Source organism: Microtus pennsylvanicus, chromosome 6, assembly GCF_037038515.1.
Source record: "Microtus pennsylvanicus isolate mMicPen1 chromosome 6, mMicPen1.hap1, whole genome shotgun sequence".
In the NCBI taxonomy this organism is placed as follows: Eukaryota; Metazoa; Chordata; class Mammalia; order Rodentia; family Cricetidae; genus Microtus; species Microtus pennsylvanicus.
The window spans coordinates 109524222-109542855 of NC_134584.1; the positions used below are offsets into that span (position 1 = coordinate 109524222).

Here is an 18634-nt window from a genome sequence, read left to right on the forward strand (position 1 = left end):
GCTACCATAGGCTAAGCAGATTTAGGTGTTCTGTATTCTGGTTCCAAATGTTGTTTAGCTGACTTCAAAGTTTGAAGAATTTTTTTTCTTTGAACATTTCTTTCTTCTTTTATAGTGAGCCTAGAGCTTCATATAAACGAGGCAAGCACTCTAGCACTGAGCTGTACCTCCAGCTCAATGAACACTTTTATTTTTTACATATGGAGACAGCTGAACTAGGGAGATCACAGGAAAGTTGTTAAAGTGATTAAATTTAATTTTGTGCTTCTGGATTGAAGTTCAAGCCTGGGCACAATTCACTGCACTGTTAAGTGAATGTCTAGTTTCTGTTTACTGGCTAAATTGTAGCTTTTCTATTTTCACCAAATTATACCTAGATGTATGTCAGCTAAATTTACTTAAGAGAAATTTTAAGCAAGCCATGTAAAAGACAAGTTTATAGAAACGTTATCAAACGGTGCCAAAGGGCACTACTGCAAAAAGTAGATAATTTGCCAAGTTCTACACCCATCCCCTCTTCAATCTAGAAACTGTATCTTCTCCTTTCTCATTTAAGGGAATGTTGGGGATCATAAGAGTTGACAGAAAACCAAAAGCTTTCAACCCTCAGCAAAAAAGAAAGAAAAATGTCTATGAAGTTCGGGAAGACAACTTGCCATGCAAGCATGAGGACCTGGATCCCATCAGTTGGCACTCATGTAATCCCAGCACTGGCAATGTGCAGACAGGTGACCTTGCTAGCCAACCAACCTTGTTTAATGGCTGAACCCCAGATCCCAGTGAGTGACCCTGTCTCCAATCACAAGGTGAATGGCTCCTGAGGAACAACACCTTTAGAGCAACACCTGAGGTTGACTTTTGCCTGCATACACACACATACACCAGGGGGCGAGGAGAGGAGGGATGATTCATGAATTGTACAAAATAAGCCATGAAATGTAATTCATCTGGGCTGGTCAGGCCTTTCCCTATCAAGTCACCAAAAATCAACCAAGTCAAAACACGAAACACAGAGCCTAACGTATAATTAAACATGAGTGTCCTCGATACCATAGTACATCTTACTAGCTTCATAGCCTTGAGTATTCACCTATGTGGAGAAAAAAAAAACACAATAGATAGTAATTGCGTTACAGTTAAATGTCCACTTGTTCTTAGATTTTTCACTACCTATGACATCTACAAGACTTTTTAAATGCTGTTTCTTCTCTTGGTGAGATTTCTGCAATAAGGAACATAAAAAGTCCAGTCTATCTCAAAGTTTTGAAGTAAGAATTCACCCAAGGCTTCTGATTCACATGTAAGAAGCAAGGCAGCAAATTTTAAATCATCGAGTATTGACTTTTTATTATTAGTCACTGTTCATAATTTGTTTCAACCAAAAGACAATACACACAGCAGAATTCAAATGCATCCCATGTAATGTTTACATCCATTTTATTCCTCACTCACCTCTAAGACTTATCATTTCATTTCATTTTTTTTTACATCTCAAAAATATGTCTGCAATAATTAGAACTTCATTAGCTGTCCCACTTGGAAACGGCCTTTTAATAATTTTACAGTAAAGAAGATGTGATGGGGCTTAATAAAAATGTAACTTACAATATCGTGAAAGAAAAAGGACTTTACAGAACACAGTGGGAGTTCACAGAGGAAAGAGTTTGGAAGCCCTTTCCCATGAGGTCCCAAATAAAAATAAAAACAAAACACACAAAGAGCAAATGCAGTTTCTTAGGGTGAAAGTCTCCAATGCTCCATCTTGAAGCCAGAATCAAGAAGCAACCGTTCAAGCTGCTTCAGCATTTTCTTCTGTTTAAGTGTTCCAGGTTCTGGAATGGAACCTTGTCCATGGGACCCACTCACTGCTATTGCTTGAAAAGGGTATTCACGTTCAGTTCCACAAACAGCCCCACCCTCCTGAGCCAAAGTTGGCCAGAAGTATTTTAAATTTCAGAACTTCCTGTGCAGTTCTCTCTTCAGTGATCTTCCCCCACACCCAGACTAACAAATAGACTGGCATACACAGCTCTCCCAACCACAAACTGTGAATATGCTTTTCTTTCTTTCTTTTTTTTGGGGGGGGGTGGTTGTTCCCTCTCACAGTTTAGGACACTATAGTTAAAATATATTCACTAGGGAAAAAAAATACACATTCAAACTCCTTCTTCCCCTAGTTTGCATGGCCAAATATACTCTGATGTAGAAGATAATAAAATAGAACCACAAAAGCAGTATTCCCTAACTTCCAACTTTTTCTAAAAGAACACAGAAATGGAAAGCATGTTATATAGGAGATGGAAAATTTCAAACTATTAGTGCTGGACAGTTGTAAAAATCTATTTTCATATATGAGGGAGACAAACAAAGGTTAAAAACCAAACCTTTAACTAGGAAAGGGTATCTGCAATGTTACACTGAGGAATGTTGCTTTAAATGAAAAAAGACCTTGAAGTTAACAGATGATTATTATACACAGCAGAAAACCTCCATGCCCCCCTAAACCATCTCCAGGTAACAGCACCAAAGCAGTGTGGGAGAAGCGTCTCGGAAGAGCACCCTTCCTACAATTTTCAGAGATTACTTAGAGGAATTTCCCTTAGGATGACTCTGGGGTGGGAAAGAAGGATGGCATAAAAACTACTCCTCAAAGAAGGCAATAATGAGGTACAAGTGCATGTGAAATTGTCGGTAAGTGGGGCTCACGGCTTATCATCCTGGGCTTATTCAAAAGCCACTGAAATCGCTTGCTTCACAATGGCTCTGAGGTTGTCAAATCCATCCAAATCTGTTTCCTCCTGGAGGGCTACATGTGGGAAAGGAATGACTGAAATGTGCAAAAATTCACAGAAACGAAGAGATTTCTCCTTTAAGCTGCAAGGCCAAGTGAGAAGTTAACTACTGCTGACCCTAGAAACTTAGAAGGCACGCCGAAGCTCTCCAAGATCCAATCATTTGGAACAGTCTTCACAACCATCAGTATCCTGGGCAGTTATTGGGCTGCTAGTCCGTCGGGATGGTGCTCAGGTCGTCTCGGAAATAAATTCAAATCTACACAGCACCCTTTGTGTTAAGGCCATGATATTTTTATTCCTTCTCAATAAAGCCATGGATGATCGCATACTCTACCTCAAAACTCTGGTCACCCAGGCAGATACAGAGATCTTTCCAGCTCCATTGGCTAGCACTGTCTTTCAGCTTGGTCTTGAGCAGATTTCTTCAGATTCAACTCATTTCAACAACAATGACAACAAAGAGCAACCAAAAACCTGAGCTGGTTAGCTACGAATGTCAAGGAGAAAATAAAAGCCTCCACACAAAGAGGAATGTTAAGACAATTCTATTCAAGAAATCCACCAATATAACATTAATCCTATAATGTTTCACAGCATTAAATCTCCATCCAATGAAATCTGTCCACAGGAAGCCTTGAAGCCTTGTACTGCACAGGCAGAGCAGCTGTCTAAAGTATACATGCGCTCACACTCGCTTTCCTGAACACAGGAGAGATCCTGTTTGTAACTCAGTTAGTTGTCCATTTACCCAGTCGGTAAGTTTCAGCAAATCCTGCTCTTAAAAGACTATTATAAAGACCAGAAACTTTCCCTTTTTCAGAGCCTTTTGTTCATCTCCGGTTTGTCAATGTTAGGAATAGTCTAGCATCTGATACAGAGCTAGGTTTGACAAGACACTGAAGATTTTAAGGAAAGGCGTGGTGAAATGGAACAGGGCGAAAAGGAGATTTGTATTGAGGTTTAAAACTGAAGTCAAAGTGTCATTCTACTGTACAATATGCTAACAACCGCAATGCTTTACAAGCAAGGCGGGCCCCACCTTTCCTTTTTCCTGCAGTATATTAGACATGATGCCTGAATACAAGAATGTATATAGTACATTCATCATGTACTACAGGACAGTCACCCAGCTAATCAACATAAAGGCTTGGTGACAACAGGCTCTTTTCTAAAAAGCACTCGGCACTCTTACTGTTTAAAAAGTTCAAATCTTTAATGCAGATGTTCATGAGATTGGTTTCTTTCAAAAGACCAACTTCTCAGACTCAGGAAAGGACATTCCTACGCTATGGTGACCGTAAGACTTGCTCTCACATAGGGGGCAAGGAAGCTACAAGGCTTCATTTCAACACCATAAAGTACAATATAGGAAAGATTTCTTTAACCGTGTGGTTTTTATTTCAGTGCCAGTGTTACAGATACAACACAAATGTTCCAGTTAGAAGAAGGAATTCAAATGGAATGCCAAGGTCCAAGCCAGGCTCAGGAAATTAAAAGGGAGGTTTGGAGCAATGGATAAGCTGACTCCAGTGTGCTCCAGACTAAATCTGGTACGCTCTTCCTATGGGCCGTGGTGTTTTGTGACAGAGTCTGCTCCTTACGACTGAACTCCTCTTTTGACCCATTTACCACAGCTTAAACAGGCAAGTGACAGGCTTAGGAGAAACATTGTTCATTAATAACTATTCATGTATCTTTTAGAAAGTGTCCACTTTGCACTTTAAGGGAAATTGATTTTGAAAATCATGGAAAGAGAACTCATGACTACAGCTAAAGAATGGAGAGAATGGGGAGCTGGAAGAGCCTTGGAAGTTTCTATTACAAATAGAGCACCATATCCTTCATGCCAAATCTCAACAAAAGCTCTTTGAACTGCATCTGTCCAGTGTTTACAAACAACCTCTCAAGGTCTAACCAGTTTTTTTTATATATATATAACAAACATACATACATACATGTGTGTCTGTGTGTATACAGCAATGCACAGAAAAGGCTACCAGGAGCCTAATGCCTCTTTCAAACATTGGGAGAACCAGCAGAAAAGAGCAGGGCTCCCTTATGTCCAATGTTACAAATTCCATTCCAAATGCCAGATGTAAAAGCGCCTTATGATGGTAGCCAGCTAGTGAGGAACAAACACCCCACCTTGCCCAGTCCACAGAGATACAACAGTAGAAAGAAAGGGCCACTCTGCTGCAGAGACAGAGTGAGTGTTTTCTTGCCATCAACTCCAGTCCTCTCCTCCAGACCAGCTGCTGATTGCCTCAGTGGCCCAGAGAATGTTGATTCTGGCTGCAAATATGGCAGGGGTGAAGTGTGGAAAAGGGAGAAGAGGAGGAAGAGTGCAAAGTAGCCTCCAGAAGCAGCCAGCCTCAACAGTGGAGGAGAGGACATTAGTCTTTACCGATGCTTCAAGGTCAGCAGTAACTTGAGGAAAACCCTCCTTGACAGTTCTCTCAGCTCCTCATGCCCATGGTACAGTTGGGGGGACTTGCCAGCAATCACAACCTCCTTCCCAGAATTCCTTTGATTGAGTGGGATAAGAATGAGAATGGTGCTGGACCCTCATTGCCAGGACTGAGGGGGGAAATTGTTCACTTCTGCTAGATCTTGCATTGCTGAGCCCTTGTGATTATATGTGAGCTTGATCCGCATTCGCAGCTGTTGCTATAAAAGGAAAGAGAACCATACATTAATTCACTGAAATAAAATCACCCCATATCTCCAGTCTATAAATAGACTGTTTCTTGGAAACAGGGTAGCCTCGAATCCCTCTAATTTCAACCTCCCAGGTATCACCATGCCTGGCTGCACAGATATACTTAATCCTAAGGCAAACAAAGTACATCAAAGTAAAGCTGTCTGAAATGGTTCACAGGCAAACAGTCAACACCAAAATACTTGTCACTCTAGACTGGAACCCAAGAGTCAACATCAAAGCCATGGAGAACATGCATATAAAGAATACCAGGTACAACCCCAGCATTAGGAACAAAGTAGGGGGGCACAAAAGATTTAACTCTTTGTCCAAGTCTCTAGAAAAATAATGGAACACGCCACTGCATGTTCTACATTTGAGTAACTGCTGCTTGGTTTACAAAGCCCATGGTAAACATCAACATCAATGTTTCTATTTCTAAATAGTAAAAGAAAAAAATTGGGTGCCTAAGTAACAGTAGTAGTTTTAGTGTATTTTACTTTATGTGGCAAATATCAAATATGAATACATTTTTAAAAAAGTTTGTTCCATTTATCAGATGATAAAAATCATGAGTGTTTGTATTAATGACATGATCAAAACATAAAATAACATAGAAAAGGCAAAGTAATACAGGGGAAAGAAACAATCAGAAAGCTTGAGAAGAAAAAAATTAGACCATTTCAAAACAGTTTGAAAATCAGATAGTTAATTATTAAATAAAATTAGTTTAAATAAAACCAGTGTATTTCTTTGAGAAGATACAGTGAAACTATTGCTAAGTTGGTTCCTAACGCTATTTTTTATTTAAGTGCTTCACTCAAAATGCTTCCAGTTTTGACAGCCATACTTAGTAATTACAGCAGTAAACACGAACTTCTGACTCAGCAAATAATTTCACCTCAGATTTAAATTTTTGTTAAATCCTCAAACCTATTCCTATAATCCTCAAAACTGAGAATTTCTAGTAGCATTTTAATAGCTATCACTTATTTATCTCTACAAAAGAACAAGGAAGTTGGATCAGGCATTTTCCTAGATCTCTTCTCTAACTATGAGTAAAAAAACAACAAACAAGAAACAGAAAAGGGAAAGCAAAGGCTTATATTAGAAAATGAGACAATGGGGATGTTTTATCGGGAACTCACCAAGGCCAGCTGGCCTGGGTCTGAAAAAGCATGGGATAAAACCGGACTTGTTGAACATAGTGAACAATGAGGACTACTGAGAACTCAAGATCAATGGCAATGGGTTTTTGATCCTACTGCACGTACTGGCTTTGGGGGAGCCTAGGCAGTTTGGATGCTCACCTTACTAGACCTGGATGGAGGTGGGTGGTCCTTAGACTTCCCACAGGTCAGAGAACCCTGATTGCTCTTCGGGCTGATGAGGGAGGGGGACTTGATGGGAGAGGGGGAGGGAAATGGGAGGCGGTGGCGGGGAGGAGGCAGAAATCTTTAATAAATAAATAAATTAAAAATAAATAAATTTAAAAAAAAGAAAAGAAAATGAGTTCACACTTCATATAGACTGCTCCAAATGTGCTACTCACCTTCTGTGGGTTCAGAACCTTAATGACTTGCGTGATGGTCCCCGTGTTAAATGCTGGGACAACGCTGCTGCTAGGAGACAGAAGCTGCAGCTGGAATGTCTACAGAGGAACAAAGGGCACTCTTCAGAAAAAGCAGCAGTGTTAGTTCAGAGATGTCAGCAAGTAACAAGTTAAACACAAAGCAGATGGGTCAGGTCCCAGGTTCCCCTAAAGTCCAGTGCTTGGTTTTCCAGATACCAACCCTCAGTATACAGGCAGAAAGTTACTCACTGAATTTGTTAAATCCCAGTTAGGTCTCTAGCTGAGAAAACTGAAAAGGTGGCCACCACTTCCCCATTTCTAGCAGAAGGGAATGCTAGGCTATCACTTTTCAGAAAGTAGCCAATTCTTGTTCTAGAAACTCTGCTTAGCAGTAACTGATCAACTATGCAAGCTGTTGCCTGTGGCCTGAAACAAAATCCAAAGAACCCAAAAGAAAAGCTTTCTAAACAGAATAAACCAACATACTAGTCACCAACTACAGGCCTTTATGTTTCTGTGTAATCTGATGACTAGGCTTCAGAGACTCGGCCTTTTGTTTTTTACAGTCTACATAATGTGGATTATGCCAAGGTCTGCCCCTACAAGAGAAGAAAGACTTGAAAAAGCCAGTTGTTAATACATAAATGCATTCAGGATTATGCCAGCAGGGATCCAAGACCCTAAAAGAAAAAGCACATGCAGAACCAGCCCAAACAGCAAAAGAACAAAATAAGCCAAATATCATAATTTGTTGAGTGTAGATAGGTTTGTATCTGTTTACAGAGATGGAACAATAAAGTGCTTTAAGCAAGCTAAGTAAGCCATACTGTGCTAAGTGGCTACAAAAAGCCTTTCCAGAGAGGTAGAAAAGTTTTTTTATAAGCTCAAATATTAGAAAAGAGTGGAACTGAAAGCACAAGCTTACTGTCTTGGTTCTCATTTATAATTGTATTGCCAAATGAATTATGTAAGCCAAAAATGCTGTTACTAATGTATTTTATTACATTTAAGAGGTTTTCTCCGTGTAGCTTTGGTGCCTGTCTGTAGACCAGGCTGGACTTGACTCACAGAGACCGCCTGCCTCTGCCTCCCGATTGCTGGGATTAAAGGCATGTGCCACCACTGCGCAGCTAAATAGTTATTTTATGTAGCACTGAGGAAGAAAAAATGCTGCCCATTAAACTATGACAAGATATCCCGTCTATGTTTCTATGGCATGGGAGGATGTAACCAAACTTAGGAACCTGTACATATAGGTAAGTGATCCACCATTGAGCCACAACCTCAGCTTTAAGGCATCACTCAAATTGCATTTCAATTTCAGAGACATTAAAAAAGGAAAACTACATAGTAGAATCTATGAAGTTTGGAATTTTGAAGCTCAAGATACATTAGCAAAATGCAATGCCCTATATAGCACCTAAAACAAGGCCATGCAAAGGTGATGCTGCTTGGTCAGTGTGACATAATTACTATAAAACCCTAAGTTGTGACAGCTGACATTTCCTGAGCACTGAACACAAGAAAAGTGCTTCCAGTTGTGCCCAACGTGAGAAATTCACTCATTCTTCAAAGCGACACTAGGAAGTAACTCTCATTATCACCTCTCTTTGCAGATGAAGAAACAGACTTAAAGATTGACCTGCTTCATGTAACACAACTAGGACTAAGATCAAAACAGAACAGCTCTAGAACTTATAAGTGACTTATAACTATGTCACATCACTTTAAAAATATATTATTCTGAAAAATTATGAGCCAAGGTGTAAAAAAAAAAAACCCAGCAGTAACAATAAAAAAGCACTGTCAGCTTCCAAATGCATGTTGTCTGAATGTCATGCTGCACATGTCACAGAAATACTAAATTAGCTTAGTCTAAAAGCCAGTGCTTGGAAAGCTACAGCCTAATACCTGTCTTTAACATTCTACTGGAACAGAGGCATGCTCATTTGCTTGTGTATTTTCTATGGTTTGAATCAGTACCTTTCAAAGAAAACCTTTGTACTCTGCTCATTCTAAATTCCATAAAAAAATTATTCAGTATTCAAAAACAAACAAAAATACTCCTTAAACTACAATTTGTTATTTTAAAATGCCTCAATTCACAAAACAGTCATTGTATCAATAGTAAACTGGAGGTGAGGGGAGGGGGAAGAGCACACCTTTAATCCCAGTACTTGGGAGGCAGAGGCAGGCGGATCTCTATGAATGCAAGGCCAACCTGCTCTACAGAGTTAGTTCCAGGACAGCTAGGACTGTTACACAGAGAGATTCTGACTCAGAAACCCCTCCCCCAACATAAGAAGAATAATAAACTGGAGGTTAATGAGGGAAGAATATTTCACTCAGGTATCAAGACATGAAATTTTTTCTGAGACTTGAGGGATAGAGTGGGCACTTGTTCAATCCCTGAACCCACAAGGTAGAAAGAGAGAACCACCTCCTGAAAGCTGTTCTCCAACATTAATTATGCTGGAGGTGTACACACAAAAGATGACATGTATATCCATCCACCCACGTACAAGAATGCAGGTGCAGACACAAACAAAACAAATGAATGTAACTTTAAAATATCAAACGGTTTTAAAATTTTTATAATTCTATCGAGTGACTAGCTACCAAATAGTCCTTTATCTTAATTAATGTTTTAATTCTGCTATAATTTGAGGTTTTAGATCTTTTAGCACTATATTACTAACCCTATGTGAATACTAAAAGCACTAACTTACCACCTTGTAAAATTCAGTTCTCACTAATCTTAGGCTTTGATTGACTTTTTTTTTTTTTTTTTGAGGTTTTTCAAGACAGGATTTCTCTGTGTAGCCCAGGCTGTCCTGGAACTCGCTCTATATACCAAATTGGCCTTGAACTCACAGAGATCCTTCAGCCTCTGCCTCACAATGCTGGGATTAAAGGCATGAGCCACCACTGCCCAGTTTTGGGCTTATTTATTTATTTAAAAAAAATAAGATCTTATTATGTATGTAGTACTGGCTGGTCTAAAATTCACTACTTAGATAAGGCTGGCATTGAACTTATGGGAATCCTCCTGCCTCTTCCTTGTAAGTGTTGAGATTTCAAGCATGTGTCACCACATCCAGCTGAATCTTCTTTGATTTTCCCAGCTGAAAGCCTGTGTGTTAACAGGGCAGGAGAGACGGCTCGGCAGCTAAAATCAATTGCTGCTCTTCCAAAGAATGCAAATTCAAATTACCAGCAACCACCTTAGATAATTCATAACCACCTATAATTCCAGCTCTAGGGGATCAGGTAATCCTTTCTGGCCTCAGTGGAGGAACACACACACAAACACACACCATACTTTACAGAGATCCACCCAAAATACGCATAAAAATTTTAAGAATATAACAAAGTAAAAGTATTCACTAAAATGACATGCTTCAATAAACTACAATGATTCTGTAACACTGCAGAGTTAAGTTAAATATGAAAATTTAATCTCTAAACATTAAATATATTCTTCACCAAATGCACAAAACAAAGTTAGCTAATTTTTAATCAAAAGAAAAGGCAGGGAAGACATTGTAGTACCTTTGGTACTGCAGCCTGGAAAACAAAGTCCGTCATGTCTAGCTCTGTGCTGTTAGAGGCCTGTATCGTTATCACTGTTACACTGGGGTTGGTGTTTGACCGTTCAAAGGTGAATTCTATCTTCAAGCCATTCTTACTGTATGCTGTGATGGAGGGGATACCTGGGAAAATATAGGAAGATCAGTCATACTGGAGCTAGCTAATGATAGAAGAATTAGTACTCCCTTTGCTCAGTAACCAGCACTTGGTGCTCAATTGACCATGGAAAGGATAGCTGTACCTGGAGTAATGTCATTGAAGAGAGGCTGTGACGAAAGCCCATCCAACAAGAAGGGGGGCTGGGATATCTGTGGCACTGAGGCAGGGGTAGGAGCAGCAGCTGGAGCACCTAAAACAGATTCCAAAAGAAAGTCACTCTCAGGGAAACACTGTACTTACTATGAACTCAAGTTAAAGAAAGGATACCTAACCAGTATACAAAAAGCATAGACCAAACAGGGAGAACTAAAAATTCAAATACTTTAACTTCTGCTCATCAAAAAGTACCATTAAGAAAAAGAGAGACCACAAGTAAGGGAAAATGTCTATTATACAACAACAAATGGCTAAGTATTCAAGTTACAAATATCTCAATGAAAAAGATAACCCAAATAAAGAGTGATAAGATATATAACAAGCAATTTATAGAAAAGAACCTGAACGACAAGCGTATCCTTCATTTTTGTTTTTTTCTTAAAAGAGAATCTTTTTTTTTAAAGATTTTATTTACTTATTATGTATACAACATTCTGTCTCCATGTATGCCTGCATGCCAGAAGAGGGCGCCAGATCTCATTACAGATGGTTGTGAGCCACCATGTGGTTGCTGGGAATTGAACTCAGGACCTCCAGAAGAGCAGGCAGTGCTCTTAACCACTGAGCCATCTCTCCAGCCCTTAAAGGGAATCTTAAAGGGGGCTCAGTACGACCATATAATAAGGCTGAAGCTGCTTGCTCGCTTGGTTTCAGTTTAAGACAAAGTTTCATCATGACACTTAGGTTGGTCTTGAACTCAAGATCTAAATGCTGGGATTATAGGCATGTACAATGCTCGTCTAATACTGCACTTCTTGATAAAATATTAGATGAACCTTGAAAAATATAGTTATGTAATTCTATCACACAGAAAGCTGAAGCAGGAAGAATCAAGCTAAAGGTTAGACTAGACTACGTGGCAAGATCATATATCTCCAAATTATGCAAAAAGAAATAAAAGTCAAATTTTAAAATTGATTTAAAAGCATGAAGACCTTGAACTAATGTTGGTTTTCAGTTACCTAGTATAGTTTTGACATCTGCGGATCTAAAATTGTCTCTCTCGTTACACCCTCTCCCCTCCTTATCTACAGACCCAGGCTGGCATCAAACTCACTATGTAACCAAAAATAACCCTGAACTTCTAATTCTCCTGCCTTCACCTCCTATGTGGTGAGATTACAGGTATGTACTATCACACCAGGCTTATCAGTGCTAGGGATAAAACCCAGAGCTTTGTGAATGCTAGGCAGTCACTCTACCCAATAACTGCATCTCCAACCCTGAAACTGACTAATTGTAAATGATTATAAAAAAACAAGTTGCTTTTTTAAACTGTGCTAAGATATAAATTGTAGGCCAGGCATACTGGCCAATCTGTTTAATCCCAGCATTTGGGAGGCAGAGGCAAGCACATCTCTTTTTGAGTGAGTGAGTGAGGGAGTGAGTGAGTGAGTGAGAGAGAGAGGGAGGGAGGGAGAGAGAGAAGTCTGGAAGTCTCCTGTGTTTAGGGAAAACATTTAGAGTAGGCAGGGAGCAGAAATACTCTGAACCTCAATGCTGTTTTCTTCTCAGGACAAGGCCACCAGTTCCCTTGTACTATTAAAGACACCAACTTTTTAGTCACACTTTAGGATAAAATTACACACCTTAGTGATACTCTTGGACACACCAGTTACAAATGACTAGTGCATATAAATAAGACAAAAAAAGGCCACACTAATGGTGGGTGCTTTCTCCTTTGGCTGCTTTAATAAAAGCAGGGAGAGAGGATGGAAGGTGGTAAGTTAACTCATCACCACAAATGACAACAGCTGTTGAAAACTAACCATGATCAGAAAGACATCTGGACAAGCTTCCTTTTGAGGCACCAACTAAAAACAGAATTGGCTGGAAATACATTTTTTTCTATTCTCAAAAAGGAAGTCCTTTCTATATTAAAATACTAGAAACAACCCATCCTTCCAAAATTAAGTTAGCCTTTAAGAAAACCCTCTGGATTATCCTGGGCATTAACATGGCAGCTACCCTGGCTTCTCAGAGACTCTTCTAGCCTCAGCTGACTCCTCTGGAAAGTGCTTTCAGTATCATCCCCCTAAGATCTCTATTGCTATCCAAACAGTTAACTCCAGTCTGGCCTCACCTGTTAGGGTGATGTCTCCCAGCAAGTCAAGAAGTTCTCCTCCAGCAGAAGCCGGTTTGCTGGTAGGTACAGTTGGAATAACAGGTGTTATGTCATTTCCTCCCAACAAATCCAATAAATCATTGGCCTAAATAAGGAAATAACACCTTCATTCATAAGTTATCTGTCTAAAGTGTATTTAAGTTTTTTCCAATACTTAACATCAACAAATACAATTATCAAGCAATCAGAAACCACCAAAGGATATCAACCAAGAAATAAGTTACAAGGACTAAAATATCACCAGGAGCCCCAGACAAGCAAGTAAAAGCTACCTGGCTGGTGGGCTGTGGCCCAGAGGGTGGTGGTTTCGTCTCTAGTGGAGCTGGTTCTGTCTCTCCATTTGTCTGCACAATTTCAGAAGGGCCATTTGTGGTCACCTTTTCCATGACAGGCATTCTTTCAAGTAGGGCAGACCTAGAAGAATCTGAAGTGGTTACATTCTAGGCATTTAACCTAGACTCCCTGCATAAAACAATCACCAGCAATGATTAATGTTGAAGCCTAATAGGGAGAAGCATCTCCCATTCCCACCCAACACATACACTAAAGCAGAAAGTACATTACAAGAATATATATGACCTAAATTCTTAACTGGATTAATAACAGGCAAGAAATCTTGAATGAATAAACTATCCCAAATCCCCAGTAGCTGAGGCTAAGGTGAAGGAAGGTAAACTGACAGATATTAGCAGACTTCAGTCATGAATCGAGTATTATATAACAGAAGATGGGGCAGGGGCAAAAACACCAAATGTTTGAAGTAATGAGATTTGAATAAAATTATTTCTCTTGAAAAAAGATATTAATTGCCTTTTAGCCAAATAAAATGTAAAATTATACAAACTTTATATAGGGGGAGACATGCAATGAAAAACACACAATAATTTTTATTTATTTATTTATTTTGAGACAGGGTCTTACCACTTAATTCTGCCTGGCCTGGATCTCACTGTGTGGACTAGGTCGGCCTTAAACTCACAGAAACCCACCTGTCTCTGCCTCCCAGGTGCTGGGATTGAAAGCAGTCCGCACCACACCGGCTCAATACATTTACTTCTTTGGAAGTTAGGCGAAGAGAAAAATGGACAGAACAGATGCAGCCAAGCAATAAAACTAAGGAGGGTTTCAAACTCAGTGAGTGCCACACAAGCACTGTGTCTCCTTCACAGGCTACAAGGACAAGTTACTCAGAATCATAGAGGGACATATATTGGCTTGGTTTATTTTGCTTACCTCATATGGTCATATTTCTTAAAAAGTGCATTGTATTCTACTGCCCTCTGCTGGAGTTCTACATCGATGCTGCTTCCATAGATAGAAACAACTTTCTTAATTCGGCTGTAGGATAAAATGACAAATGAAAACAAGTATTCAAAACAGAAAATTCATAATAAAGCAGTGAAAATGTTAAAAACAGTGTTTCCTGGTTAAATTTTTTTTAATGATCTATGTTTCTTTAATTCACATGTTTCAAGAACAGAATACCATTGTCTTATCTCTATCTGTAATGACAGATTTCTAAGTATTTAGTTCACCTCCTTAAACTTGTTTGAGGTTTTCAAACACAGCTTAGTGATACAGCAAGCACTTGTAAGTGATACAGCAAGCACTGTGTAAGGCCCAGGAGTGAAAGAGGTAAAAAACCTTGCACAACAAAAGAACCCATTATTTTGCCACAAAAGGACTCTGTACTATCCAATTCTTTTTCTTAGTAACTTTAAAAATAAGGTTTTAGCATCGGAATGCTCACCATAAATTCTTCCACTTAGCATTAAATACTAAAAAAATTATAACTCTCATGAAGTCTTACATTGAAAATGAAATAGAAAGTCTAGAAAAACTAACTTTGTCTGGAAAATTGACTCAGTCAATTTTTACTCAAAATAGCATCAAGTAAAACTTAAAAGATTTAAACACACACACATGTTTTTATTCCTACACCAATATTTCACAATATAAAAAACGAAGGCAGGAATAGTAGTACACGCCTTTAATCCCAGCACTTGAGAGTCAGGGGCAGGCAAATCTCTGGATTCCAAGGCAGTCCAAAATAAGATCTTGTCTCAAACAAACAAAAGCAAACAAAAAAGAATACAATAAACCAAAATTTTAGGGGCAAATGTTAGAAACTGGACTGTAAAACTACAACTTTAGCTACAAAATAATCCACAGTAGGTTGAGACAATGGCAGAACAAAATGAGGATTAACTACAAACTGATCACTCTGAGTGTGTGTGTGTGTGTGTGTGTGGTATTAAATAAATGAAAACTCACTAATGTCTCTATTTTCTCTATTCCTTTATCTAAGGTTTATTTTATGTGTTTGAATTCCTTGTCTACGTGTATATCAGTTCACCTGAGGAAGCTAGAGAAGGGTATCGGATCAATACAGCTGGAGATACAGGTGGCTGTTAACTACCAGTGGGTGCTGGGAATTGAACTTGGATCCTCTACAAGGGCAGCAAATGCTCTTAACTACTTACTCTAGCCCCATTTGTGTCTATTCTTGAAGTTTTCCATAATAAGCTTTTAAATTTCGCAGAGTCTCATGTAATCTAAGTCGGCCTGAAATTAGTTATATAGTCAAGGATGACCACAAACACCTGATCTAGACCCTGTATGCACTGCTTGGGATCAACCCCAGGTCTTGTATATGTTAGGCAAATAAATATCCTACCAAATGAGCCACAGAACAAGGAGGGAGGTGATGGCTCAGTGAGTAAAGTGATTCTCATGCAAGTGCGAGGACCTGAGATGGGATCCCGAGCACCTATAAAAAGCAATGTGTGATGGTACACATCTGTACCCCTGGTGCTAGTAATGCGGACACCCAGAGATAGATTCTTGAAGCTCTCTGGCCAACTTCTTAAATGAGTGAGCTTACGGCTAAGTAAGCTCAAAACTTAAGGAGGCGAGCGATAGCAGAAGACACTAGACGTCGACCTCTGGCTCCTACGTGTACGCACAAGCGGAGCTACAGAGCAGCCTTTCACTCCACTTTCCTCAGTACTCACTTTACAGTACAGGTGAATCGAGTAGAAAGCTTCATAATGGCAGTGAGAGCATAACCTCGTGTGACAGAGGTGGACATATTAGAGATCAGGACACTTTCTAAAATATCCAACACTTCATCTTCAGTCACCTGGGGAGGAAAAGAAATTGCAACATGTAGCCAATGTAAACTAAAGCATGGGTCTCAGATGAGCTGGGGGGTGCTGTCTCTCCTATTGTCTGTGCTAAGCTAAACCACTGATCAGAGCATGTTTTAAAAAATGACCAATGGAAAAGGGGGGCGGGGGGAATGACCAATGGCAATTAAGAATGGTTATATTTTAAGTGATAGGAGAAGAAACATACATACAAGACGTGCTAAAATGTTCTCAAAAGTCAACCTTTCAATGAGCAAATGGAAACATGAATATGCCCAAAGAGTAAGAGAAAGCAGAATTCCATTTGCTATGGAAAAGAGTGAGGCATGAGTGATTATGTTTTTGTGTTGGGTACTGAGGACTGAACCCACTACTGATCTAGCACTGAACTACACCCCCCAGGCCAACTGAAACAGATTTAAATCCACATAATAATCTAAGTGCTACTTAGATACTTGATACTACTTCTATAAAAAGTTTTCAAGGAATTAATTCCAACTCCCCATTAAACATTACTCCATTATCAAAAACACAATCTGATTCCTTCCTTAACCAAAAGTAACCAGAGATACCTGAATAGGCTCTTCCTCTTCACATTGGCCAGACACAAGAAGATCGCCATATTCACCTATACACCACGCGGCCACTTGTACCAAGGGTTGCTGCCAAAAGAAAGTCAAGGCCTTCAATCTTCCCAAAACTGCTTTGGGGGGTGTGTGTGTGCATGTATACATGTATGTGCGTTTTTGTATATATTGGTTTAAGTGTATGTGCATGCATGTGGAGGCCAGAAGAAAACTTCTGCTGTTTCTCAGATGCTGCCCACCTTTTTCTAATGTGTGTATGCATGTGTACATATGGGTATGGATGTATATGCATGTATACAAGCCCAAGGTTGACATTGGGAGTCTTCACTCCATATCCACCTTATTCATTGAGGCAGGGTCTCTCTACTGAACACAGAGGTCACAAATACGGTTACCAGACTTGTTTCAGCCTGTTCTGAAGGTTATGTGATCTTCTGTGCACTAGAATCACAGGTGAACAGGCACACCAATCACTTCTATATTTCTTCTATTGGTTCTGGTGATCCTATCTATACCACTTTTATGTCATTCATATTGGTTCTGGTGATGCTATGATTTTCAGGATTTCTGCTTGTGCAGTCAGAACCTCAAACACTTAGCAATGTCTGCAGTCTCAGCCATAGTTCTTAGCCATTTGTTTTTGAGATACGCTATCTTGCTGGCTTGGGCCTCACCGAGCAGCCTAAGCTGGCTGGTCAGCAAGCCCCAGGAGTTCTCCTCACCAGCACTAGCATTATACAAGCCTGTGCCACCACACTTGCCTTTAAAGGGGAGCAAAGGGTACAGGTGGAGAGTGGTGGAACATGCCCTTTATAATCCAGCACACAGACACAGAGGTACAGCCAGGACTACACAGTGAGTTCCACGGTGAGTTACATACAGGGTAGCCAAAGAAACACAGTGAAATCTTGTCTCAGAAAGTAAATAATAATAATAATAAGGGTACAAGGGATAAAACTCAGGTCCTCATGCTGCAAAGTCAATAAAGTTTATTGTCCAGGCCCCAAAATTATTTAATGTAAATTATAAATCATCTAATTATAAAGTTGAAAACATTATATGTGGAGTGATAGTGACATAAAAAGACAGGGTATTTTTTCCTATGAAGTAACAGAAAATGAAGTACTTACTTGAGAATAATCACCAAGAATTGCCTTGTACAAGCGCTGGACAGTGTATGCATGCATCTCCACACTATTGGTAATTAACTGAATCAAGTTAGGAACTGCATCATCCCGAACATAACTTCCTGCCTAAAAGGAAACAGGAACAATTATCCTAGAAAACACAAGCAGTGTTGGCAGGTGCAGGTAAACTGTTGGCTTTGGAAAAGATCACCAAAAAAAAAAAAAAAAAAATTTTACCAGCCAGGTCCATAAACACCTCAAGCTTCAAAGTCTGTCTAGAATATTTAAACCGTTTAGTTCTACCAAAGTCTAATAAAAAGTTCCAGTCAAAATCAAAATACAAAGTCTCAAATTACTAGGGATGACTTTTTCTACTTAGGTAAAACCCTAAAATAAAATGAATGAATGAATGAATGAATGAATGAATGAATGAATGAATGTATGAATGAATGAGTAGATGAAAACAAGCTGAATTAATTTTTTAAAAAAAAGATGCATTCTCCGGGAACTTAATCACCACTTTTGTTTTGCACAGCTGTTAAAATCACGAGCAAAGTGAGCATTCATCTGGGGAATGTGAGGAACAGTGCCTGTGCACAGCACCAAAGGTCAAATAAACCTTGTTCTGTTCTTTCAATCTGGTTTATTTTCAGTGTTGGGGCAAATGTAGGGTT

General features: G+C 39.4%; 1 protein-coding gene across 3 annotated transcripts in view; it reads right to left on the bottom strand.

The window, feature by feature from the left end:
* Positions 1–1320: 1320 nt before the first annotated feature.
* Positions 1321–18634, bottom strand: part of Ap1g1 (adaptor related protein complex 1 subunit gamma 1) — an 82678-nt gene continuing 65364 nt past the window's right edge. For all 3 annotated transcript variants that reach the window (XM_075977355.1, XM_075977354.1, XM_075977356.1), the window contains exons 14-23: positions 17964–18086; positions 16819–16908; positions 16112–16239; positions 14331–14435; positions 13370–13511; positions 13056–13182; positions 10899–11006; positions 10619–10779; positions 7046–7144; positions 1321–5462 (exon numbers count right to left, since the gene is read on the bottom strand). In XM_075977355.1, the coding sequence (XP_075833470.1) occupies positions 5361–5462; positions 7046–7144; positions 10619–10779; positions 10899–11006; positions 13056–13182; positions 13370–13511; positions 14331–14435; positions 16112–16239; positions 16819–16908; positions 17964–18086 (1185 nt within the window). In that variant the 3' untranslated portion in view covers positions 1321–5360. The remainder of the gene's footprint in view (positions 5463–7045; positions 7145–10618; positions 10780–10898; positions 11007–13055; positions 13183–13369; positions 13512–14330; positions 14436–16111; positions 16240–16818; positions 16909–17963; positions 18087–18634) is intronic.